The sequence below is a fragment of the Propithecus coquereli genome, unplaced genomic scaffold, assembly GCF_000956105.1.
Source record: "Propithecus coquereli isolate 6110/MARCELLA unplaced genomic scaffold, Pcoq_1.0 Scaffold57, whole genome shotgun sequence".
In the NCBI taxonomy this organism is placed as follows: domain Eukaryota; kingdom Metazoa; phylum Chordata; class Mammalia; order Primates; family Indriidae; genus Propithecus; species Propithecus coquereli.
The window spans coordinates 1183902-1211147 of NW_012151618.1; the positions used below are offsets into that span (position 1 = coordinate 1183902).

General features: G+C 37.9%; 1 protein-coding gene across 1 annotated transcript in view; it reads right to left on the reverse strand.

Moving 5' to 3' along the window:
• Positions 1 to 5771: 5771 nt before the first annotated feature.
• MYO5A (myosin VA (heavy chain 12, myoxin)) overlaps positions 5772 to 27246 on the reverse strand; it is a 192480-nt gene continuing 171005 nt past the window's right edge. The window contains exons 32-40 of the mRNA XM_012658084.1: positions 26992 to 27085; positions 20323 to 20469; positions 18139 to 18293; positions 14843 to 14932; positions 13242 to 13392; positions 10015 to 10297; positions 8473 to 8647; positions 6299 to 6379; positions 5772 to 6021 (exon numbers count right to left, since the gene is read on the reverse strand). Of these exons, the coding sequence (XP_012513538.1) occupies positions 5869 to 6021; positions 6299 to 6379; positions 8473 to 8647; positions 10015 to 10297; positions 13242 to 13392; positions 14843 to 14932; positions 18139 to 18293; positions 20323 to 20469; positions 26992 to 27085 (1329 nt within the window). The 3' untranslated portion in view covers positions 5772 to 5868. The remainder of the gene's footprint in view (positions 6022 to 6298; positions 6380 to 8472; positions 8648 to 10014; positions 10298 to 13241; positions 13393 to 14842; positions 14933 to 18138; positions 18294 to 20322; positions 20470 to 26991; positions 27086 to 27246) is intronic.

Consider the following 27246-nt stretch of genomic DNA (forward strand, 5'->3'; position numbering starts at 1 on the left):
ACCCAACAAGGGAAAACATATGAAAAACTGCAACGTTCAATTTCATTATAGTTAAAAGGCATGTCCATTTCATAGTAAATTAATAAAGTTAACAAAATACAATATGTTAAATGTCATGAGCTCATTTCTGTGCAACACTGTTAGAGCAATTGAAATTTTCCAAAGACACAAAGAAGTCAATGTTACTCTGAGATCCTACAAAAATACATAAGTAGGAATCGTAAATTACAACATACATATCCATATTTTTAAAAAAACTCACCATTTTTTGGAAAAACATAATGGCTCAAATGATTTAGAAAGCCTGAAATGTAGGCTAAAATTTTGTAACAGAATGGTAACAGTAAGATATTTGAAACTGTTGACTCTGAAAAAAGCATGAAAATGCACTGACCTACCAAGCATTGAATTATAATACCAATTTCAACTAAAAAAACCCACCATTTTTCTTTCAAATATGTCAAGCATTACAATACTAAGGAAATGATAGTCATTTTTAGACATTTTATGAATCTAATAATACCTATCAAGTTAAGCTAATGAACATTTTAGCTAGACCAAATTACAAAATAAAAAATGTATAAAATGCATTTTGAAAGATATTTTACATAGTATTTTTCAGTTCCTGATATGTTGAGAAATCTACTTTAATTCTGGGTTGGTTTGTTTAATTTAGGGTAATACAATGGATTAGAACTTACAGCACTCTTTCCTATTTTTATTCAACCTTTTATAATATAGGATTCTTAAAAAATTTTTTTTTCAAGGATGTCCATGAAAAGTTTTAGAGTTGTACCCTTTACCTTTCTTAAGAAAAGGCTAGTGGAAAATAAGACATTTAAGTATTACCAAGAATCTAGCCTATCTCTATATTTCTTCCATATGTTAATTGGCTTATTGTGACATAGAGTCCCACTAACTCAGGAACATTTTCTACGCTGACATCACATTGGCTCTGAGATTGTTGCTGCCCTATAGTTCTAATCCCTGTTTGGAAAGGGAAGGAAGGAGAAAGTGACAGGAGGAGGGGAGTCATGCAGGAAGAGGGGAAAGGAATTAGTGGCTGGAGGCCACCCCCAATCAAAACCTTCACAAAACCTTGAGAAACAGGGCAAGATATCCTTCCAGGCAAGATACCCCTTACAGAGGAAAAGTTCTGGAGAACTTAAGGCAGCTCTAGAAGGGAAGGGAGCAAGGGTTAAGGCGGCCCTCACAGCACAGCCTGAGAACAAATTACAATGCACTTAGCCACAGAGAGGCCACGGCAATACACAGAGCCTCTTTGACACACATGCACACAGCACACCTCCTAGCTCCAAGGTCAACACCTGCAGCATGCACACACCGTAGTGTCCAAATACACATTGACTTGTAGATGGTCTGTCCGGTGGACAGCCATCAGAAGGTGCCCAGTGGCCTGGGCTCCTCTGTGCTGAGGACCTAAATTGGGAGGGTGGCCTGTGGCTGCAGGTTCTCTGCAGGCTGTGCAGCTCACCTGATGGCTGTAACAGGGACTCTGAGGGGTGTGTGGAGAGTGACCTTCCTCTTAACTTTAGAAAGGCTTGCACTGCTTCCTAGCTTTTTGGTTGAGACAGCTGCTACTAATTAATGCCTAACCACAGAGCATCGCACCCTCCCAATGAGCACCGATTCATGACAAAAGTCAAGCCTAGTTATAGCAGGTAACTATGATAAAAAAGAAAACCAACTGGCGCTGGGTACTTGGTCTCCTTAGAACAAATAATCTGGTACTCAGCATTTGCTCAGTTCCCACATACCAGCTGCCAACTCTGATAAGGAAAAAGAGCACCCCTTGCTGGCCTAGGCAGCCCATAGGTACTAGAAGGAACAAAACATGACCTCCTTTAAAAAGTGTGACTTTTTAAAGTCTCTGCCTCACATGTGCCCACCCTGCCACTGCTTTGTGTGGGAAAGTGCAACTGCCATAGGGCTGTATGATCTCAGGAGGGTCACTGACCTTATCTCTATCTCGAGTTACCATCAGCAGATGACTGTAGAAGCTACCCTATCTACCATCCATGCTGCCATGAGGATGAAGTGAGGGGACACAGAGGAAGAGTGCTACAGGAAAGCACATCTGGACACAGGTACTGTTTCTGCACTGCTTTCAACAGGATCACGTCAGTGTCACACGCTAATTGTCACTCTGTTTTACCCTAAGCAGTTGACGTCACCTAGAGGCCCCTTAACAGTACCTGCTGAGGAACTCTATGAACTGGCAACTCTGTGTGTGTGTGTGTGTGTGTGTGTGTGTGTGTGTGTGTGTGTGTGAGAGAGAGAGAGAGAGAGAGAGAGAGAGAGAGAGAATATTGTGTGAGGACTTCTCAGGAGGGTGGCATGTGCCCATTTTTCTAGGGTTACCAGGAAATTTCTCACAACAATCACTACACTGAAATTCTAATAAAATATTTTCATAGCTCCCTCACTATGTTATTAAAAGAGTTGATCTATATTACACATAATTACTCACCCAGAAAGAGCCAACTCTCAGTTATGCACTGAAATGAAGGAATAACAAAGTAAATCATCCAAACTGACACAAATCCCCAAACCTCTATCAGTTGGCTTTGGAATGTATTTTGGTACTTTTGCACCGAATGAAAGAAGTGTCAGGTATACGGAAATTTTCAAATCTTCCAAAGTAATCATGAAGCTACACTTTGAGGATTTTATCTCATATTCATATTCCCTCCTTTCAGAGTTACTCTCAGACAGATCAAAGCCTCAGCCTAAAAAAAAGCTACAAGAAGGGAAACTACTTTTAATTTTTAGCTTTGTGTTCCAAGGATGTGAGGTGAGTCTGTATGTAATGTCGGTGGGGAGGGGACTATAGAGACAAAGAACTGTTGTGGCTTTTAAGATCTCTGCCTTTGACTTCCTATTGTGTGGCACAGAGGAATTACGAAAACGCGATTAGCGATAATGTTAAAGAATGTATTGCAGAGAGCTGAGAACAAGAACTTGTGCAAAGATTGGCCTGAGGATAAGCACCAGGAAGGCCAGCAGGGGCAACTGAGGACTGACTCCATCCACCTGCCTTCAGTGCACAAACAGCAGGCAAGTCTGCAGGGGACGGGATACGTGGTAAGTTGAGGGAAGGAGAAGATAATGGATACATGGGCAGGGGAAAGGCTGGCTGAGGTGTGTCTGAAGCTGGGTGAGAGTGTGGATGACAGAGGGAAGGCAATCCTCAAGCTGGTCAAAGGGAACCCACAGTCAGCAGAATCTCGTGCACCTTCAAGAAAGTAGTATACACAGAGTCATTTACTGGGTCTTGGGGTTCCCTGGTTTTAAGGTATGCTTTTCATGACTGAAAATCTTTAGGACACCATGAGAAGTTAATTCAGATCCCCGTCTGGGGTTCTGGGTAGGCCTCAGAGGAAGCTGGAGCCCTGGAATAGCCCTGTTCATCACGGGAACAGGAGAAACTGCACCAGGCTGCAGTGGGAGGCCTGGCCCAGGTGTGGAACAGTGGCTCCAACACTTGACAGCAGAAAGACAGGAGACAGGAGAGAGAGAAAGGCCCAGACCAGAGACACTTCAGGACATGGGCTGTCTACAGTGAGAAAAAGGGCTGCATGGCAGTGGGAGCTACGGAGTGATCTTGAAGATCTGACAAGATTCAGGGAGTGTGTGGGTCACACTACACAGGACTAAGCTGGAGGAAGGGTCCGGGAGGATTTCCAGGGCTGAGATGGACAGCCTGCCATGGTTGTATTTTCTTAGCAACTCCCCACTCATGTCCCATCTATGCTGTTAGACTCTGACACAGTCAGTACTAACCAAATGATTATGAATTAATTGTTCAGTGAAAACCACATTGACAATCAGGAAAAACTGGGAGAATCTGATTGAATTAGTAGTGTTTTTGGTTGATATTGCAAATAAATAAATATACTCCAATTAAATAAAGCAGTACATGATGTAATAAAACTGACTTAAACTAATGAATTTTAAAATAATACAAATATAGTAGGACTTTTAAAAGCATATACATAAATCATGTATGTTTCAGAAAGGTTGTGGTTACACAAACTTGTAATTTTACATTTCATCAGTCCTATGGAATTGACAGACACCACACACTTCTCTCTCTACCAGACGATGGACTTACTGATTAGCTGAAGCTCTTTTCTCTAGGATCCAAACGCTGAGAGGAGAGAAGTTTAGATGTGGAAGGGACCTTAAAAATCAGTTGTCCAGCTCTCTTATTTTATAAACAAGGAAACTGAAGCCCAAATAAGTTGACAGTATTTATCTTTTAATAATAATCTTTATCACTGATTTGAAACTGTTTGACTTCTATAAATAGTATTGCACATATTTTAATAAGATATGTCATTTTTATAGACCATCTAACAGTTAAGTTATATAATCTATGATTGTAATTCCGAACCAGAGTTTCTACTGAAACCTAAGAATCTGCTTTTGCACAACCTGAAGGATTTGTTGTATAAGATTTCTAGAAAAAAATGGTGAGTATGTTTAATTAGAACTTCAGAATGAAAACTTATAGAATCTGGGTCTTACAGAACCAAATCCTCTGTAAAATTCAACAATCTTCTTATATTTCCTTATATAAGTTTTCTTAAAATATTTCTAATATGATGCTTTTTAAAGTATCTAGTGGTATCTGAGAACATTTATAGAAGTTGCAAAGCCTAAAAAATGAAATCATTAATTAAATATTTATTATATACCTTCTTTGTATAATTTATAGATAATCAATGTTTCAAGATCTGAATCATGAATATTCTGACAATCCTTTCTAGATAGTGACTTGAGATTTATTCTTAATAAATTAAGAAGAAGAAGAAAAGCTGATAAGTTTGAAAATATGCACTGCAGGAATCAGATGTGGTAACTAAAAATAAGTCACTTCACATAACACTGTACCCTGATGAAATATCCACCCATGGGAAATTAACAGCACATCAATGTAATATATCCTGAATAAATAATGACATCAACAGTAGCCACTTGGTCTAATCCTACCCCTAAGTGTCAAGCATTTTGTCATATTACTACATGACTTTCCAGTGTCTTCTACTTGTGCAGGTGAATCCATAGATATTTGCATATAATCCAGTTAAAAGTGTGATTTGATTGAATTGTAAACAGTTGATAAAAGAGCTTATTGTTGAAGTGCCTAATAAGAGTATCACTTACATTTTAAGAAGATAATATGTAGCAGCAATTTAAAATGCTCAGTAAGCTACAGTAAATGGACATCTATGCTATATAGCAAACCAACATTCACTTAATGTCTCTATAGCATAGTGACACAAATAAGGAAGTTACTTGACCAATTACTTTACATATTGCCAGTTTATTTCTTGATCCAGTTTGACAATGTCAACACAATTGATTCCTAAACTGATATGATATGTACTCAAGGGTGATTTTTCTTTCAATTCTGTTTAGCACAGAGGAGGTTCTTTCTTGGTGCCTTCCTAACAACAGCTCGTATATGGAATTTATGTTTTTTATATCACTTAAATGCAGTGTTAAGGATTTAAAATAAATGCTGGCAGCTGAAGACACATTTTCCTCCTCCTCTCCTTCCTCTCTCCCTCCCTTCCTTCCATCATTCACCTGCATGAACACTCAGGGTACCTAACTGATCAAGGATGAGTGTTGCTGTAAAGATAACACACAACACAGAGGAGCCTATCTTTCTTTCCAAGGTGATGAAAGCACTCAAGGGAGATTTCCAGTTACTAACCTCTTGTTCTGGAGATAATCAGTACTTTCTCTTTAAAAATGTATTTTCAGTAGCTCACTGGAAATAAATTGTTCTTATTTCAGGCAAGAAACGTATTGTCAATGTTTGCCTGGACATCACTTTCAGACCCGTGAAATGAATCCCAGGCCCAAGCTGGCTGGAATCTGGATGGTTTCTAGTGCGAGGGAGGATGGGTTAAAAGGAAAGGTGACAGGAAAGATGTGTTTAGCATCCATGAGCAGCTGAGGAGAGTCTTTCCTGTCTCGTAAACGCATCTGAGAAGATTAAGAAAAAAGAAAATAAACAGAGAGTCAGTTTTTTGAATCTAAAAGACTTTTTCTGCCAAAATTTACACCAAAAAATTCTCAGCTAATGAAGAATGTTTATCTTTCTTTTAAAAATCACTTCATTTTCCCAATAAACAGTTATCAAAATAGTAAAATAAAATAATATAATAAAGGATAAAAACACATTATCCTTCAATCAATTGTAAATTTTCCATTGAAAAGACTGTTGTTGAATCAAAGAAAAAGAAAAGATAGGAGCTCTTACCTGTATAGTACGAATAAATGATACAGAGACTCTTTCTTCAAACTCATTAACTGGAGTATACAAATTCAGCACTTTGACAATCTGTGAGAAATGAAATGATCAAAGCTTTTGGCCTATTATCAAATACACACCTACAACCTGGAAAATTAACAGGATCTGTGCATATAGTTTTCAGTTCTACTCAGGGGTGGGTTGGGACAAGAGGGAAGAAGGAGCTGATCTGAAGGGCATGTTTACCTTTGTTATTCGAATTTTACAAGAATGTATTAATGTAATATTTGTATAATATTTTAAGAAGCCATATAAATTTAGAAAAACATTCAAACAGTGCAAAATAATAAAACATAAAAAATAAGAGTGCCCCACTCCCATGCTCCCAGTTTCCCAAAGTGGCAATTGTTAACCATGTCCTGAGTATCCATCTAGCTACTTTCTATACATAGTTTAGCTTATGTTATTCTTATACAAATGGGGTTCATTCTATTAATACTATTCTGCAACTTGCTCTCTTAATATACAAATACATATCTAGACATATTAAAAATAATAGAATTATATATTTTTGAACGATTTTTCAAAAAAATTATATTTTTATGAAAGATAAGTTACTATAAATAACATAAATAACAACAAAAACCTCTAAAGAAATTAACCAATTAATGAGAGGGTATGAAGTTCTTTAAACAAAAGTCAAATTAATTTATTTTGTAAAATGGTCATGTCTCTTTTCTAATGAAAATAAATCATTATCTATAGAAGGCAGAAAAATATTTCCATTTTCAAGGTATTGTCTAAAGCTGTGTGGTCCAATACATTAGTAGTCTAATACAATAGTAGTCACTATCCAAATATGACTATTTAAATTTAAATTTAAATAAAATAAAAATAAAAATTGAATGCAGGACACTGCTGGTCTACAGGCAAAGAACAAATTAAGCATCAGAGAGATGTGAATTAGAAAGTGGGCATGTTTCCCAGGTCTGTGAGTGACAAAGTGAATCAGGGGATTCACCTCAGAGGCAAGTATTAGAACTTTGAAAAGTAGGACCACTTTGTTAAATAAAATTTGCTAAATAAATAAACTATAGGTCTACCTCACTCTATGAAATTAGTGCTTAGAGTGTATTAAAGCGTTGAAGTATATTCTTTTAAAAGTTGGACGACAGCAAACTCTTCTATAAACTCAGGCTTCCCCCATATATCCTTACGCTCCACATGTGGCAAAAATAGGGGGGAAATCTCAAGATCGTTATTCAGTAGTGTGGTTCTGCTTTATTCTTAGCAAGAATTTATGTAAATAGGAGTTCAGCATTAAGAAGCTGCAAATTTTGTTTCCAATTATCTACTTATTGAGTTTTAATTGTATTGGACAGAACTGAAGATGTCTATGTTATGAAATATGTGATAAACAGTAAGAAAGTCTAAGAGTCAGCACAGAAAATACCTGGGCAGAAGAAAAATGGGCATGTGTGAGACTGTGCCTTGAATCATGCTGTTGCCACTGTTCTCAAATGCCCTTCCCATCCTCTCACTTCCTTAAATTCAATGCCCAGCTTAATGGGACCATTCCTGAACACAGTCAGTTATCACCCCTCAGTATTTCCTTTAGACCTCTTACTGTAGAATTTATTAGAACCTCTATGGTAGAGTCAGCTGGGTACATCTCTGCCTTCTCTACTAAACTGTAAGCTCCTTGAAGGCTGGGGGAGATACTTCAATAAAGTGACAAGTATGGTGCCTTGAGATGGGAGCTCAATTAGTCATTTGTTTAATTGAAGAAACAAGAATTATCTGTCTTAAACAAAAGAAGTCTAAAAAATCATTCAATTATCAAATAATATAGAAAATTATTTTATGGAATATAAGCTCCATAGAACGTATATCCCACGAGAGCAGGGACTTTGTTTTGTTTATGGTTGTATCCCAGTGCCTGTAACATTATGTAGAACACTGTAGGCATTCAATAAATATTTGCTGAATATTAAATATAGACTCACACTAAAAAGTATTAATTTCTGGTAAAATCTCCTTTAAGATCTGGACAGACATATATGTTCTCTGACATAGATGAAGTCAGCTCAGAGACACAGCAATAACTAGAAGACTTCTTTACTTCCCTAAAGATCATCTTAGATGAATATTAAATTATTTCATAATAGGGAAAGTTGCTTTACCTGGGCAGTAGTTAAAGCATTGCACATGCAACAAATAGCTTCTGCATCATCATCTGTCTTCTTTTTCACTTGCAAAAGCTGAGCAGCCTGAATGAGAGGTTCCAGGGTTTCTTTAGCTCCACTGTTCATCAGATTCTTGTCACGTAGCCATTCTTCCAGTTGACTGACATTATACCTATGCCAAAAAAAAAAAAAAAAAAAAAGAGAGAGAGAAAGAGAGAGAGGGAGAATGAAAGACAGAATGAAAATTTGCTGTATGTTGTCATAAATGTTTTAATCGTGTGTGTCCTTGTCAGGATTTTCTGTTAAAATGACAGGCACTATTTTTATTCAATTTTCTTAAATCTCATCAGCTGTACTTAAAAATTTATCACTATAAATAGTCATGAGGTTTATAATCATAATTATATAAGATTAAATGACAAGAGAATATAATTCTCTTTAATGGAAGATAGAAATGGAGGCGTAACAGCAAAGTTGTAAGACTTGCTAATTAATAAAATAGAATATATAATATGGCTCTGTCCTTATTGGTGAGCTGACCAGAAAACACTTTCTAGCCTCTCTTACAATTTCAGAGATGGGTCCCTTTTGTGGGGTGAGACCTGATAATCCTCAAAGCACTCTCTCCCTTAAAGCTAACTCCAAATTAGGTAACTGAATAACCAGATCCTCCACGTGTGCCTCGTGCTCAAGCCTCTTCAGGGAACTGCCTGGGAGATGAAGGCAGTGGCCTGAGGGAGCTCAGAGATGGAAGGAGAGAGGGGCAAGAGAGGGTCCTTGGAAGAGACAAAGACTTCAAATAGGCAGAAAGACAAAGAAACTACAAAGATTCTGAGGTTTCATGAGGTGGCCAACCAAGTGACGGTGGTTCTCAAACTAAGACTGAGGTAAATGGACCCCAATCAGAACTTAGTCATCAGGCAAACAGAAGCCATTTTAATATTACAATGGCTGTCTTCACATGTATAAGCAAAGCTTATGGATGATAAATTCCACTACCTGAGTGGACAGCATTATCTTCTTAAAGTTAACTATGATTAGATATGGGTCAGAATGCAAAATCTGAAAAGAACACTAAGGTTTTCTGAGATTGAGTAACTAAAGACTTTTGTAGTAGAAATCCTTTCCCTGCTCCTGGTGAATATTTCAGTTGTTATAAAATAAATATTTGCAAAAAAAAAAAAATCAATTCTATTACAATAATGAGGTCATGGTGAGGAGTAGTCAGGCATAAAATTAAGAACAGATTTTCTTAAAATACAGAGGGGCTTTGTTTCAAGTGTTAGTAAAAGATCAAGCAAATCAAGCAATGTGGAGAACCTGTTGGTAAGGCACAGACGTGGAACAATAATGAAGGAGAGCTGGAGAAATCTAGCCAGGCAAGAGAAAGTGGCTCCATGCCAGTTCCTCCCCTGCCGCTTGGCCGCATGGCACCAGACATCAGGTGCACTGACTGCAAACAAGTCATCAGCTCTCCACAACCTGGCAGGCCAGCTGGGCAGCAAAAAGAAGCTGTCACAGGTGTTAGCATTTGCTCACCTGATCTGCATGCCTTTACTCCAGGAGCACATGTCCTTCCGCAGGAGGAGGTTGTTCAGCGTGATAGCCCCCACGATGTAGAACATCTGCTTGACCACCTGCTTGATCAGTTCTGGGTCCATGCCGTGCTGACACATGACTGAGTGGAAGGAATTGAGCTGCCGCAGAATGGAATCCAGTGTGTAGGTGCCCTCGTCAGCAATACTGGAGGTGCGCTTTCTTAGCCCTGTGGGCTTCACCCCGGACACGCCCTGAATTGTTTCATGCTCCAGCATGCCTGAGACTGCAGGAGTATTTCAATTGTTAGAGAAGATTTGGAAGAAAGCCTGTTTCATGTGCATACATACATTCAACTTAGCAAAATGATCTGAATATCAAAATGGAAGGAAAAGGACTTCACCAAAAAAAGGGCTTCTGGATTTTAAACTTTAATGAAGGAATAATTCTTAAATGCAAAAACTTTCCATGAAATTAAGTAATCTTAATGGCATATTTTCTAACATAAGAAGCAGTATCCTTGCGATGACATACGTGTATGGTGTCTTGGGTGGGTTTTTGAGAGAGGCAGGTAGTGGTTAGGGTTAAGTTAAGCTTTCTCCATGATATGTCAGCCCCAGAGGTAAAATAGTAAAAAAGACAGGATACTGAATAGTCTGGAAGAAGACTGGGAGAGGGTATTACAATGGGGCTGGAGAGCTCGGCCCTTCCCTAAACTGGGCTTCCCACAATAGCAGTGAGACTTGGGCTAACCTCAGTCTCCAGGACTTGGTCTTCTCATCTGTGGCACTGCTGCTCCCCCTACTGTGCTCTCATAGCATTTAGCTTATGCCTCCCCTAGAATGTTTTTGAGATGTCCACTCCCTGACTGGGAGCCCCTTGAGAGCAAAGGCCATGTCCTTGTGCTAAACACAGAACCTCACACTGAAAATCGTTGTTGTCATTGCTGTTAAGTGACTGGAAGATGCAGTCCCCATCAAATTACTAAAGTCATACTTCACAGATTTAGAAAAAATAATTCTATGCTTTGTTTGGAAGCAGAAAAGAGCCTGAATAGCTAAAGAAATCTTAAGCAAAAAGAACAATTCTGGAGGCATCCCATTAACAGACTTCAAACTATACTGCAAGGCTATATAGTAACCAAAACAGCATGGTATTGGTACAAAAATAGAGACATAGACCAATGGAACAGAACAGAGAACCCAGATATAAAACCATCTATCTACAACCAACTAATATTTGACAAAGCAGACAACAATGTACACTGGGGAAAAGAAGCCATATTCAATAAATGGTGCTGGGAAAACTGGATAGCCACGTGGAGAAGAATGCAACAAGATCCCTACCTCTCATCACTCACAAAAATTAATTCAAGATGGATAAAAGACTTAGATCTAAGGCACGAAACCATAAGAATTCTACAAGAAAATGTAGGAAAAACTCTTCCAGATAATTGGCCTAGGCAAAGAATTTATGACTTAGACCCCAATGGCAATCATGGCAACAACAAAAATTAATAAATGGGATTTGATCAAACTAAAAAGCTTCTGCACAGCTAAGGAAACAGTAGAGCAAACAGACAACCTACAGAATGGGAGAAAATATTTACGAGCTACACATCTGATAAAGGGCTAATAACCAGAATTTACAAAGAACTCAAGCAAATCAGCAAGAAAAAAACAAACAACTCTATTAAAAAGTAGACAAAAGACATGAACAGAAGCTTCGCAAAAGAAGAAAGACAAATTGGCCAATAAACATGAAAAAATGCTCAAAGTCACTAATCATCAGGGAAATGCAAATTAAAACCACAATGAGATATCACCTTACCCCAGTTAGAATGGCTTTTATTAAAAAATCCAAAAACAATAGATGCTGGCATGAATGAAGACAAAAAGGAATGCTTATACAACATTGGTGGGACTGCAAATCAGTGCAACCTCTATGGAAAATAGTATGGAGATTCCTCAAAGAACTAAAAGTAGACCTACCATTCAATCTGGCTATCCCACTATGGGGTATTTACCCAAAGGAAAAGATGACTTTTCATCAAAAAGACACCTGCACCCCTCTAATGTTTATTACAGCAAAATTCACAATTGCAAAGATGTGGAATCAACCCAACTGCCCATCAATTCATGAGTGGATTAATAAAATGTGGTATATGTATACCATGGAGTACTACTCAGCCATAAAAAGATGAATTAATACCTTTTGCAACAATCTGGATGGAAGTGGAAACCATTCTCCTAAGTGAAGTATCTCAAGAATGGAAAAACAAACACCGTATGTACTCACTATTAAATTGGAACTAACTGATGAGCACACAAGTGCACAGAAGGAAGTAAAACTCAGTAGAAACCAAATGTGCCAGGAGAGGGAAAAACCAACCTAATGGGTACATAAACACTATTTGGGTGACACGCACACTTATAGCTGGGGCTCAAACATTACAAAAATGAAAATGATCCGTGTAACCTAAAACATTTGTAACCCCTTAATATTTTTTGCCCCCCCTTTAATATTTTGAAATTAAAAAAATAACATCTGGGTATACAGAATGAGTGCACACATATAGAAAGATATATGAAATCACACATATAGCTGAATACATGTAAATAGAAACACACCATACCCCTCAGCTGCCTAGCCAATGAGAAACTATTACTTTAAACCAAATTGCCTTTAACAATTCCATAGGGGCCATGAGATGTACAATTCACATGGAATGCCTGAGACAAACCTGTAAGACCTGTCTTTGTTGCCACACTACCTTCAAGGTTAACTCACTGCAGCCTGTTAGACAAAGTGCAAACCCTCCCAAGCCTCCTCGGTTTTAGCTGGGCCTCTAGGAAGCCCTATGTAGGAATGTCATAGTGCAAAGTTTAAAGTGTTTCTGAAAACTAGACAAGGTATGAGGTCTACTGCTGGGTATAAAGCATAACCCAATCTTAAGACAGAGGGCACTAAACCCTGGGGAGGGAGCCGGATACTGCTGTTTCAATCATGTCAAAGCAGTGATTTTGATGCATCCTTTAGCTATGTCTGGGTTTCTGGAATTCCTTAGCTAATTTTAGGCCTGTATCTTACTACATTATGAATACATGCATATGAATTCATGTATTTATATGAATACATATGAATACATGCTCCAAAACATGTTACTGGTGGTCATTTATGGATGGGCACGTGATCTGCAGGCTGCCATGTTCAGCAGTGCCTGGCCTTACCGATCATTGGCTGAAGGATGTTCTCTAACACCCGCACGAGCTGTTGGTAGATCTGAATGGCCAAGTCACTCAGCACCTGCCGATACTCAGCCAGGTCAAAATTGGTGAGGCAGTGTTCATTCTGGCGAGAGGTATTGTGCTTCATAAAGCCCTGGAGTCATAAGGCAAAGTTAATGAAATATGTGGAGTAAAGTGTTTCTTTTGTCTGTTTAACTGTCTCCTGTTTGATCAGCATCTTGATGCTTTCTGTTCCTCTCTCCACAGTTTCATCCATCCCACATAAAAATGCCAGGATAATCATTCTCCAATGCTGCTGTGTGTGTGTTTGCTTCCATCATAACCCCCTTCCACTTCTTACTAGCTTTTGAATAATAGCTAAACTTGGCAGTCTAGCATTTAAGTCTTTCCAATAGCAATGTCAATGAAAAAAGTTGGGAGAACTTAAAAAAAATGAATGAGTGTTTTACTTGTGAAACAGCAAGTTTACCACCAAACACTAAATTATCTAAGGTACTAATCTCTCAACTTCACTTCATTAAACGTACTCTTATACATAAGTACTACACCCAAAGGGGATACAAAATCTTCTTGAAATAGACCAATTTTTATAGACACTGCCTCCCTACAACCTAATTAATGACATGGTCTAAGAGTGGGGACTGACAGTACATGCTTAATGACCCATCTGGGGTATTCCGGTCCAACAGTCCCACCTTCTCAGGGACCATGTCCTGCTCATCTTTGTATTTTCCATCATTTGCCAGGACAGTCCTCTGCCTCTGGGTACTCAGAAAGTGCTACTGATCAGCTTCTCTGCTGCTCTCCTGGCAAAGGCTGGGGAGGTATGGAGGGCAGTGGGTTAGGGCCATAGGCCCTCAGAAGTGCTCAGACCTAGAATCCCAGCTGTGCTCCTTATGGCTGAGAGGACTTGGGCAAATCAATGAGCCTCACTGAGCTTCAGTTTCCTCATCTGTAAAACTGGCTTATAATTTCTACTTCACAGGGATGTTGTAAGAATTAAATAACATAAATACCATCGTTTATAGTATGTGCTGTCTGATATATACTCAGCAGACCTTAATAAATAGTAATTATTAATATTTTACATAGTTTTAAAATATGTTAAAGTTTATCAAACAACTAATGAACACATCCTTACAAACAAAAGCAATATAGATTTTTGGACAAATCGAAAGAGACATGATCTCTGATCCTGTGTTATCTTGGATCATCTTTAATGTACTGTGGCAGGCCCAAATTGATTAATTTCTTTAAATAATTCAATATTCTGATACTGGTTCTTGAAAAGCTCACTTCAACATATTGATAAGATGTTTCATTTCTGGCAACTATTCATTGACTGATGCTTGCTTTATTTTTCTATGCTTTCTCATAATATAAACTCTCAGAGGAAGGAAACTACGTCATTCTCCAATTTACTGTTTCATAGATAATGATCAAACAAGCAATGAAGTTCCAAGCCACCTCTGAATTTGGGTTTCTAAATTAACAAAGGGTCAAACGTTTAGTGCTTTTAAAATTTTTCTTAAAAAGGTCAGAGAAAGTATAGCGTGCTGGTTTTGTAATCAAGGTTTTCTCACCTCTTCTCCGCTGTACTGCTTCAAACAGTGCAAAAACCGGCATGTGTTAGAGAGCCAGAAGGAGACGGTTTCAAAATCATCACCTCTTTTCTGAAAGAGAGAATAAGTCTAAATTTACCTTTTTCTTAGGGAAATAACAACCTGAAAAAAACTGAACAGATACCAAAAGGCCCATTTCTTTCAGTTACCATTATAAACAATTATAAAAATAAATCACATTGCAGTTGTAAAGTCTTACATTATTGCTAGCAGAATTTCAGCCACTGGGTTCATTGGCTGGTTGTTACTTTGCTTGGTATCCATTTTCTTGCCATTAGAAAATGAAGCTGATGTTAACTTAGCTGTCCCCCCTTTAAACAGAAAAAATTCAACAAGCCACAGCTGACCCAAACTTACTTCCCTTGGGGTTAATGAAGGGAATCAGAAAGAACTAAAAGCACAAAAGGGAATAACTAGTATTGTAATAAGGAATATGAAAAAGAGTTTGAAGCACTTAAACCCAGATTAGATTAAAAATCTTGTCAATGGTGAGATAAGATTTCTGAGCAGTGACTCAGAGATGGGATGGAGGGAGTCCTGCACTAAGCAGTACAGTCAGGGACAATTTGGTTGGCTCTTTACCAGGACTGGGCCACAGTGGCAGGGAGAAGACAGAGACTCACTGTGCCTGAAAGGACACTGGGGCTCAGAATGTTTCCCAGGGCCTGAATGGTAGACATACTTGGGAAGATATGAATTTGTAACCTAAACCATTTGTATGAACTAATCCCAGTTTGGAAATAGGAAGTCACAGAAATATCAATGTTTGCCTATACCTTCTTGTAGAAAACCTTGCATAGGAAAACTTAAAATAGTTTACCTGGGACAGGTGCCTAGCATTAAATGACCTTAGAAACTCATTTTTTTTTTGCATGATATCAAATATTCCAATAACTCTACTACTATATCACAACAAAACCTGGGTTCTTAGAAGCTGTATGAGAACAACTGCCTTGGTTCCTTGGTAGTGACTTTATGTAGCAAGTGTACTAGCAGGATAAATCATGAGGAAAGATAGATTTCTCCTAAGATCATTTTTTTTACATAAATAAAATTTAACTCTTTAAGCAAGTACAAAACAAACTAAAGCCCTTAAATTTTGGAAAATATTTTCGTAAAAAGACTTCAGGAAAAAAATCCTGGCTGGGCACAGTGGCTCACTCCTGTAATCCTACCACTCTGGTAGGCCAAGGCAGGAGGATCACTTGAGGTCAGCAGTTCAAGACCAGCTTGAGCAAGAGCAAGACCCCATCTCTAACAGAAAAATTAGCCAGGTGTGGTGGTACACACCTGTAGTCCCAGGTACTCAGGAGCCTGAGACAGCAGGATTGCTTAAGACCAGGAGTTTGAGGTTGCAGTGAGCTGTGATGAGGCCACTGCACTCTAGCCTGGGCAACGGAGTGAGACTCTATCTCAAAAAAAAAAAAAAAAAAAAAATCCTTGAGGATATCAGACCTAACTTAGTCTTTTTAGATGAGACAGAATAACTGAGTTCAGGGCCGGGCACGGTGGCTCACGCCTGTAATCCTAGCTCTCTGGGAGGCCGAGGTGGGCGGATTGTTTGAGCTCAGGAGTTCAAAACCAGCCTGAGCAAGAGCGAGATCCCATCTCTACTAAAATTAGAAAGAAATTAATTGGACAACTAAAAATATATAGAAAAAATTAGCCGGGCATGGTGGCGCATGCCTGTAGTCCCAGCTACTCGGGAGGCTGAGGCAGGAGGATCGCTTGAGCCCAGGAGTTTGAGGTTGCTGTGAGCTAGGATGACGCCACGGCACTCTAGCCCGGGCAACACAGTGAGACTGTGTCTCAAAAAAAAGAAAAAATAACTGAGTTCAGGTCCTGACTTTATTACTATTAAAGACTTAGCTATAAAGTCTTCCAGATTTAGGAGGATTGCCAGAAAGTAAATAAAATTTTATGATACTCTCAAACACAGAAAATCATCCTGTGGCTTAAGTGCAGATTTGACTAAAAATAACTTTACCCCTTCCAAAAGTCTGGATTACAATTGCTCCTAGTGGAGGCTCTGGGCTGAGCTGACAAATACAGATTGGGAGACAATGCTAGCTACCGGCCAGCTTGTGGCAATTTCAGAAATTCCATGCCTTAGTAACCACTGGAGAATGTAATTACGTAGAATATCTGCACAATGGGGACTGACTGAGAACCAGCATTTGTCAAAAGTTCACAACCAAGGGCTGAGAGAGGGAGGAATGGGGAGTTAGTATAATGGGTAGAGTTTCAGTTGTGGAGGATAAAAAAGTTATGGAGATGGATGGTGGTGATTGTTTTACAACAATGTAAATATACTTAATGCCACATAACTGTACACTTAAAAATGGTTAAAATGGTAAATTTTGTTATGGATGCTTTACCACAATTTAAAAAGAAAGTTTATGAAAGACATCTTAGATTTGAGAGAGTCCACTAGGTATGGTAACTATCCACTTAACTTCATTCTAAAAGTTCCCATTAAGTTCAATAATCAGAAAGCAAAGTACCTACAGCACACTATCTTCGCTCCCCACAGAAACACTTGAGTTAAAATAAGTATGATGTTCATTGCTTCTGTAGAGTCAAGAGGAGGATTATGCAAGTGACTCAGTGATTACTGAGTTATGTGGGGCTTTCTGCTTGGTTATATAATTTTGCTGTCTTTTCTAAGTCTTTCTTTTCTGATTAGCATCTGTGTGTGTTGCTTCTCACATGGAACCAGGCATTTTAGGTAACTGGGAAAATTATGGGGCGAGTTGGAGAACAAAGGGAAGAAAAGTTGGAAGAAAAATTTTCATGTTTTATCAGACATCTTTTTATATGAATGAATTCAAGTATTACTGAACTTACTTAACATCTATTTTAACTTTGGCATCATGTTCCCTATTTATATTGAATATTTTAAATTTAGTTCCAAGTAAACTTCAAAGCAAACTATTTCTGTCAATGAAGAAACTTAATTTACTACACAATTAAATACAATTATATCAAGTTAATTTTGATTACTGATCAACCTGAGCCCTGTTCTGAAAGAAGGCATATAGACATGTTCAAGAAGGAATGTTTCCTCCAGTGGAAGTTTTCACTTAAGGCTGGAAAGTGTTCATAACAAGCAACTTCTTAAAAAATAAAATAAGATAAAAATAATAATTAAAAAACCCCAAGCAACTTAGCTAAAGTCAAAGGAAGGAAAAGCACCTCTGTGCAGATTCTGTCATCATCAACATTTATTATGAGAATTTTGCTGAACATGAACTGACCTTCAATACTTTTTTGATGCTGTTAATTGTTGATGTCAGCAATGACCTTACTTTCTGATCATCATTCAGGTAGTCAGCATGTCGAACACACATAAACAGGATATACGCTGGTAATCCTGGAATCAAATTGACTGCTACACCACGTGGCTTCAGTTCTGAAAAAAGGAAAAATAATCTTACATAACGTTGAAAGTCTTCATGAGGCATGCTTTATGAGATATAAAAGCACAGTGTCATGTAAGAGTTCAATCATTCAAGGTAAGTCGGTCATATAAACAAAGGTATTTTAATAGCTCATTAAGTAGAAAAATTCTTGAGTGTGGGGACATGTGTATATAATGACAACTCCCAAATTTATATCTACTGCCCTGACTTTTCCCTTGAACTCTAGTCTCTTGTATCAACTGCCTTCTTGACATTTCTGCTCAGGCACATCGAACCGAGCCTCTCCCAAATCAAACTCTTGCTTCCCTATGGAACCTGTTCTTTTGGAAGTGTTCTGCATTTCAGTAATCAGCAGCTCCAGTCTTCCAGTTTCTTACGTTATAAACACCATCTTTCTCTTTGACTCATTCCTTCTTCTCACACCACATACCCAATCCATCAGCAAATCTCCTTGGCTCTACCTATAAAATACAACCCAAATCCAACGACTTCTTCCTGCCTGTACTAGCTGTGGCCCTGTCGAGGCCAGCATCATCTCCTGGATTGCTGCAACAGCTCCCTAACTGGCCTCCCTAAGTTATCCCCTGCTCCCCAGTAGTGCATTTTCCACACGCAAGTCATTCTTTAAGAAAAGGTATGTCAGATCATGTCACTCTTGTTCTGAGAATCCTCCAAGCAGCTTATTTCACTTATTTATAAAATCTGAAATCCTTACCATAGTCCATGCGATCTGGCCCTGTTCTCCTTCCCCAGCCCCAGCTCACTCTGCTTGTCAAATGGGCCTCCTTGCTGTCGGCTGAATGTGGTAGGCATGCTCCCACCCCACTTACTGTTTTTCTGCCGCAAATGTTCTTTCTTCAGACATCAGTGCGATGTTCAAAGACCACCTAACCAAGCCCTGGCAATTTTATATAAACCAGTATACCTGCCTTCACTCTTTAGTCTTTTTACTCCATTATATATTATTTTATTTTATTTTCTCTATTTCTCCTCTGGAATGTAAGCTCTATGAGAATGGGTACTTTGCTTTGTTCATTATCAGTACCTAGAAAATGCTTGGCACATAGTAGGATTCAGTAAATATTTGTTGAATTGATGCATCTTTAACTCTATGCTTAAAAACCAGTGGCTCTTTAACATTTTTGCAAAATGAAGATCACATTGAAATTGAAGCACCTCTGCGCCTATATATAGTACCAAATTAATGCTAGGAACATTAAATCAGGTGTAATTGCCAGTCACATTGCTGTCACTCTGGTACTTGGGGGGAGGAATGCTATGCAAAGGCTGAAAGGAGAGGTGTTTAAGTTTTTTAATTCACAACTTAAACAGCGTGTGCACTCTCTAGTCATTTACCACCACTCCCTGAAAAGTCTTCTTGCAGAGCCAGTGGGCTCACATCCAATCTGAAAGGCCTTATGCTGCTCTGAAATGTTTCTTCCACTCCCATCTCATTTGTTCTGTCCTGTCCTTCCTTTGCTAGAATCTTTCCCTTAATTATTTTATTTCTTCTGTATTATTGAACTATTGTCCTCAACATATTTAGTTGTAAACCTTTCTAGGGAACTAAGGAAAAACAGAAACTCAGGAACCTAAACAGCCTAGAGCAGTAGTGTTCAACTGTGGCTGTATTTGAGAATCCCTTGAGAGGTTTACAAAAAAGTACTAGACATTGTCAAGCTCTTTTCCCTGGAGATTTTTATTTAATTGGTATGGTGTTTGTGTGTGGGGGGTATACATCAGTACTTTTCAAAACTTTCCCAGGTTATTCTAATGCGCAGCCATGGCTGAGAAGGCCTGGCCTCAAGGGATCCTTAGGTGGGTCCTAGACACATGTCCCTGCAGTTTGACTGATAAGACATGGTATGGTCAGGACACTAGTGCAGCACTGTAATCCACAGTATGTAAGGACGACTAAAGAAACTTTGATGTTGAATATTTCAAAAATTAGTGACTAGTTTTTCCAACCATTGACACATGTACCAGAAAGGCCTTTTATCCCATGCAAAAAATACTTGCCCAGAATCAGGTTCTTAACAAGTTTTTGCTCATCTTCCTTCTTGTATTCCAGCATTCCTTGGAAATCCTTTTCTTTTCTGGGAATGTTGACTGGACGGATAGGTTCATCAATGATCTGTCCTGGGGATATGTTCTCCATCTGGCCCACTTCATGAGAAGCAAAAAGGGAGAATAAAATGTTTTCCAGATAGAAAAGATGAGAGGGTTCCATGTTCATATAATTTTGAATGAACTCTGTAAAAACAGAAACTTGCCATATTTGCCACTTAATTGTTCCCTCTTAAAATATTTTTTCTGCTAAAATTGAGTGGCTAGATGGCAAAATTATATGGTAATGTTATTCTGACAGCCACTAGAGCCTCACTACAGTTAATATCAAATAAATTTACCTGATTCAAAACCTTTTAATTTTTTTTTTGTAATAAGGTTTACTTTCTAATGATGTTAAATGTCCCAAAAGTAAGTGGTTTAACATATTTGTTAACAAATTGACACCAATCAGAAATGGTTAAACATATTTAGACTTTAACTCACAGGAAGAAAAAACATTATTCTACAAAGGGGCAGCAAGATTATAAAAGATTCCTTCCCCTTTAGCCCTATGAATCTGGTCATTTGAAAGCAAAAGAACATTTACTTTAAATGTATCATTACAATCAGTTCAAACCACATCAAGATATCTGGTAGAATAGTGTTTCTTCATACCAACTGATGTGAAAATGTATGATTTTTCACAAAGGCTTCGTAAGGCAAAGATCTAACTTTCTCCTGCCACCCCTCATTCTCAGAGAAATTGTGAGTAGATAAAACGCCACCATATAACGATTCCCTAAATGTTATTGCTTTTTGTTTCTTTTTAATAGAATGCTAAAAATTCTACCATGAAGTTGTGACCATTAAAGTTCAACCACCGCTGTTTAACAACACTTTCAGATGTTAAAAATGGCCCCTATTGTCAATGACAGCAGCTAGATGAGAATTATGCTAAAGGTAAAAAAAAAAAAAAAACTCTCCAATTTCATCTCAAAATTGAGAACTGAATGGGAAACACAAGGAAAGGAAAGGGAACATATGAGTTATTATGGGTGACTGTGGAGATACACGCCAGTAAGCAGGTTTCTTATCTTTTTATCCTTAGGAAGGGGGAGCAGTTAAGAAATCTATTTAAGTGCACATTAAGTTTGAATTCCAAGACTACTGTCAAACCAAATGCAGATTAGATGCAAAAACATTAGCAAGTTTAATGCTGCTGACTCCAAGAGGTAAAAGTAGTGCTTTTTGTGTCATTCTGGGCAATTTCCTGGGTTAGTTCTGAGAAGCCAGTTCCACAGGAAGAGGTTATCACAGAGAACATCAATACTTGCCAGTGCTCTTGCTTATGTGGCATGGAACCTGGTGACACACCGTCCACCCCATGCTGCAGCGTCACACACTGGGACTATCAGCGCTGAAAATTTGGTTTAGGTAAAGTCACCACCATCCAGCAACACTATGATATCTAAAGAGTGGTCAGATTGCAATTGGACAGATACCATAATCTAGTGTTTCATATGCATGATTGTAGTCTGAAACCATAGGACTAGTTATAAAATGTATTCTTCTGTACAAGAGAAGAGGACACTCAAACTGTTCAGTTTTACATAAATTATTTCTGGATTCAATTTAAACACAATACCATGAGCACCTCTAAAGTAGCACATAGTGGCCTCTACAGCTTGTGAACCTGCTGCTGTGTATAAAAAACCAAAATAACAAATTCCTGCCATCTATGTTACTAGTAACTTTAAGCCACAGAGATAATTCCAGAAGGGTAGATTGGGAGGAAACAAGTTCAAGATGTTGGGTTTATCAATAAATATATTTGGTGCAACCTCTGTGGAAAAGAATTTGGAGATACCTCAGAGAGCTAAAAATAGAAATACCATTCGATCCAGCAATAGCACTACTAGGCATCTACCCAAAAGAGCACAAAACATGCTACGATAAAGACATCTGCACCCGAATGTTTATGGCAGCACAATTCACTACTGCAAGAATGTGGAAACAACCCAAGTGCCTGTCAATCCATGAGTGGATTATTAAAATTTGGTATATGTTTACAATGGAATATTACTCAATTATAAGAAACGACAGTGATCTAGCACCTCTTATACTTTCCTGGATTAAACTTAAGCCCATTATCCAAAGTGGGGCACCAAAAGAGCAGAAGAACGGGATCCATTTGTACTCACCTTCAAATTGGTACTAACTGATCAACACTAGGTTGATCACATGGCAGAAATACTCTCTAGGGATTAGGGGGATGGGGGGGCAAATCTACAACTAAAGGACACAGGGAGCACTAAAGGGAGGGAAGGGCATGCCTTTAACCCGCATTTGGGTGAGGCAAAGACATAAAGTGTAACTATAATGTTTGTACCCTCACAAAACCCTGGATAGATAGATAGATAGATACATACATACATACATACATACATACATAAATAAAAAAATAAATAAATAAATAAATAAGGGCTCCATGTAACCCAGGGAGGATGTTTTAAACCTACTGATTTGATCAAATCTAAGATGCCATTGATTATGAGTTATACCATTTTATATAACACTAAAAGAGAAAAAACACTGCCAATTTAACTATAACCCATCAACAATTATAAGACACATTCCAATTTCAGAGAAGTTAGAATGTAAAACATTATGCACCTCTAGGCACACCTCTAGGCTGTTTAGGTGCATAATGTTTCATAGAATTTATAAAATATGGTGAGTATTTTTACTAAGAGAGTTTATGTTTTAAAAGAAAGCTTCTCTTTCCTTTTGCAAAATCTCTAACCAGGATATTTTTGGTTCTTTATAAAAATGTCAGACAAAATCTGCCATACTCTCATTATAAGTTTTTCCTTCTGCCTTTGAATTCTCCCTAGGGTCTTAGTCTTCACAAAGGCTCACAAATGAAATACAGATGTCAGTTCAACATAACCTTGATTTATTTAGCAATATTATCTACTAATTAAAATAACATGTCAACCTTTATGTAGCATCAGGAAAATACAGTGCTGCAAGAGATAAGCCAGGACACCACCCCAGTTTTCAACCACTCAAGAGACCTTGGCAGTTGCTATAGCTGAATGTCTGTGTCCCTTCCAAAATTCATGCTGAAACTTAATCCCCAATGCAACAGCATTAAGAAGTGGGGCCTTCAGGAGGTGATTAGGTCCTGAGGGCTCTGTTCTCATGGATGGAATTAGATCTTACAAATGGGGCTAGAGGGAACTTAGTTAGGCCTTTTGCCCTTCTGCCTTCTGCCTTGTGAGGACACAGCCTTTGTCCCCTCCAGAGGATACAACAACAAGGAGTGCCACTGTGGAAACAGAGACTGTGCCCTCTAAATGTGCTGGAGCCTTGATCTTTGCCCTTCCATCTTCTAGAACTGTGAGAAATAAATTTCTGTTCTCTATAAATTACTGAGGCTCAGGTATTTTGTTTAGCAGCACAAATGGACTGAGACAGTGGTCATTTAGTCCAGAGCTCTATCTAATATAGACACCCTTCTAGAAAGACCTGAAGCAAGAATCTATTTTCATTTTCTAGATTCTTTTTCTTTTTTTTTTTTTTTGAGACAGAGTCTCACTCTCTTGCCTAGGCTAGACTGCCGTGGCATCAGCCTAGCTCACAGCAACCTCAAACTCCTGGGCTCAAGCGATTCTCCTGCCTCAACCTTCTGAGTAGCTGGGACTACAGGCACCACCATGCCCGGCTAATTTTTTTTTTCTATTTTTAGTAGAGATGGGGGTCTCACTCTTGCTCAGGCTGGTCTTGAACTCCTGAGCTCAAGCAATCCTCCCACCTCGGCCTCCCAGAGTGCTAGGATTACAGGCGTGAGCCACCATACCCAACCAATTTTCTAGATTCTTTATAAACTTGAGGGGAAAATATTCCTGAACCTTTTATCCTGGAAAAGGAAAGGAAATTGGAAGGTTTTTAAAAAATTTACTTTTCCTCACTTTGGCACCAGGAAGATCTTGATCTCAGGTTTAATTGAGACAGATAAATTCATATTAAGTAGAGAAATTCCATGAGAAAATATGACACAGAGAAAAAAAGAGAGAAATCAGTGGCCCTCAGAAGGCTTGGGTTTTAATCCTGCCATCTGACTTGCTGAGACGTTGGGTAAATCACTTATAATTTTCAAGCCTTAGTTTTTTCTCCTATGAAATAATTAACTGATTTCTAGAATCCCTTCAGGTCTAAATTTCTTGATTCTATAAAAATTGAGATGGAACACTCACTCCTGGAATAAAATATAACATGAAGCAGATCAAATTTTGAAACACTCTCCATTTAGCTACATAATTTCTGCTAAAAATGATATATGTTGGCATTTTTTTAAAAAAAGTCTTTGTTTGCTTCTAAAACAGTCTCCTTAATTAAATGTAGCCCACAGGAGGAGGCAAGAGTCATGCTATTTTAAACCAAAAGGATTTAAGTATGTTGCAATATATTTAAAGAAAAATATAAGAAAACTTTTAGTTATTATAAGGTGCTTTGTTGTGCAAAGTTGCCAGTATTTTCTGTATAACAGGGAGATACAGGGATGAAGAGAATAGTGTTAAAAGAGCTTGTCACCTTTATTCCCTAATTTAGGGGAGAAGCAAGGCACTCAGCAAGTACCCAAGTCACATAAATCTATTTCATTTTATCCTCTACCTATGTATCACTCAACTCAAAATATCACTTTTCTTAAGAACTAGTATATCTTTTTTGTTTAATCAGTAAATCGTTACTGATTAAAAATATACATATATTAAAAATATACATATCAAAGAAAGCTAATTTAAAAATATAAAATCATGAATGTTTTTTCTATTTATCAAAATTTACTAAAGTATGGCAAAGGAACCATTAGGAATTTAACAAATAAACAATCTCACAAGTTAATACCCTTAAAATCAGTTTCTTTCAAGAAAATACTCTGCTGTCTGATTATCATCTCATGATATAATGAGTGCAGAGTTAGGTACAGAAAGTTCTTTGAATAAAGATTTTCAAGTTCTACCAATAGACATTATAGCCCATGTGGGAGTGTGTGATTTGGAGGTTCAAAAGTTTTAATGTAATATATAAATCATGTAATGCTAAAAGATTATATATAAAATATGATTACAAAGTAATCTTTCTGATTTCTAAACAAATATTTCAGTATTTTATATCTAAGGGACTAATATCCTGTTGACAGTAAATATCCATGTTGTCATGTTCTAAATATTTCTGAAACTTATTTATTCACTCAATAAACATGGAATAATTATGATAGGTCAGACAGTATACTAGGTGCTGTGAAAACAAGAGGAAATGAGAGGTGGTTCCTATGCTTAGGAAGCTCATAGTCTATTATGGAAGACAGTAATTCAAACAGAAAAATTGCTAAAAATATGACACAGTGAAAACCACAAAAGATTTGAGCCAAGTTGTGGTGCACAGAGGGCAGAGCCATATGGTCTGTCTGTGTGATCAGGCAAAGCCGCTCTTGAGCATGTAACATATGACTCTGGTCTCAAAGGATGAGCAGAACTCGCCCAGGAGAAGCAGGAAGGCCAAACAGAAGGTATATAGTTATGGCAGGGCCTGGCATGTTGAGGGATGAAAACCACATTTAGAGTCAATCATAATAGAGCCCTTTGAACATCCCCAGTGATGGGGGGAATCTTTACCCTTTGAGCCAAGCAAGAATTATGCAAAGTGACACTGAGAGAATAAGATGGGTAGTCAGGCTGAGCAGTATCATTTTTAGGCAAAATGATAACAGTTCTCAGAGGTTTGAAGGCAATTCCATAGAGTGTCTCCACAATCTCTTGAGCAGGGAGAGAGTTGTTGGAATGAGCTTAGAATTTGGCTTTAGTCCAAATTCTTGTATAAGAATTCAAGATCAGATTCATTTGTATGTAATAATAACTGATATTTGATCGTTTCTCAAGGAATTTTCCTATCATATAGAAATGAGGTTTTTGAAAAAATCTTATTATCAAAATTCATATTTTTTCTTCCTTACCTCTCTTTTTTTTCTGTTAGACTGTGAGTTCTTTGAGGACACAGACTCCGTTTTACTCATCTTAGCATCCCTAATACTAAAAATAACAGCAATACTAATAACTAAGTTGTATGTAGTGTTTACTATGTATCAGGAACTACTCTAAGTGTATTACACACATTAACTCATTCAATCCTTATAAACCATCTCAGGTAGATACCATTATCATTCCCATTTAACAGGTGGAAAAACTGAAGCATAGAGAGTTTCAGTAACTCGTCCAATACCATATGATTAATAAGTAGGAGAGCTAGGATTTGAACCCAAGAAACATGACACCAGAATCCATGCTCTTAACCTCTATGCTATACTGCCTAGCACAGTGCCTGGTATATATTAATAGAAAATATCTATTACATGCTTGCTGAATAAATTCTCTCCCTTTGTATTATTATTATTATCATGAAAATAACATTTTTCCTCATCTAGGGAAATGGAAATTTCCGCTCCACAGAGGTCGAGTGTGCTGAAAGTCATTTTTGTTATTATCCCCAATATTTGCATGTAAACCTCTATTAGGCCACTCATATAGCAAGACAAAACCAAGATTCAGTAACTGGCATAAAAACATGTTTAAATACCTTCTAGTTCACCAATTTTTTTGGCAAATACTTTCAGTTGTTTTTTCAGTTTCCGGACAGTCTTATCTTGTTTTTCAAGTTGTTCCATTAGATCCTGAAGATCAAAATGAGAAATAACAGAAAGATCAAAATAGGCCTTTTAAAATGCACTCAGGGAAAGCAGACACAAAATCACAGAAACGACACTGTTAGTTTTACATAAAGCTCCAGAAAAGCTCGTTGGTGGAGCCACCACTTGGCTAAAACTGGCAGGCA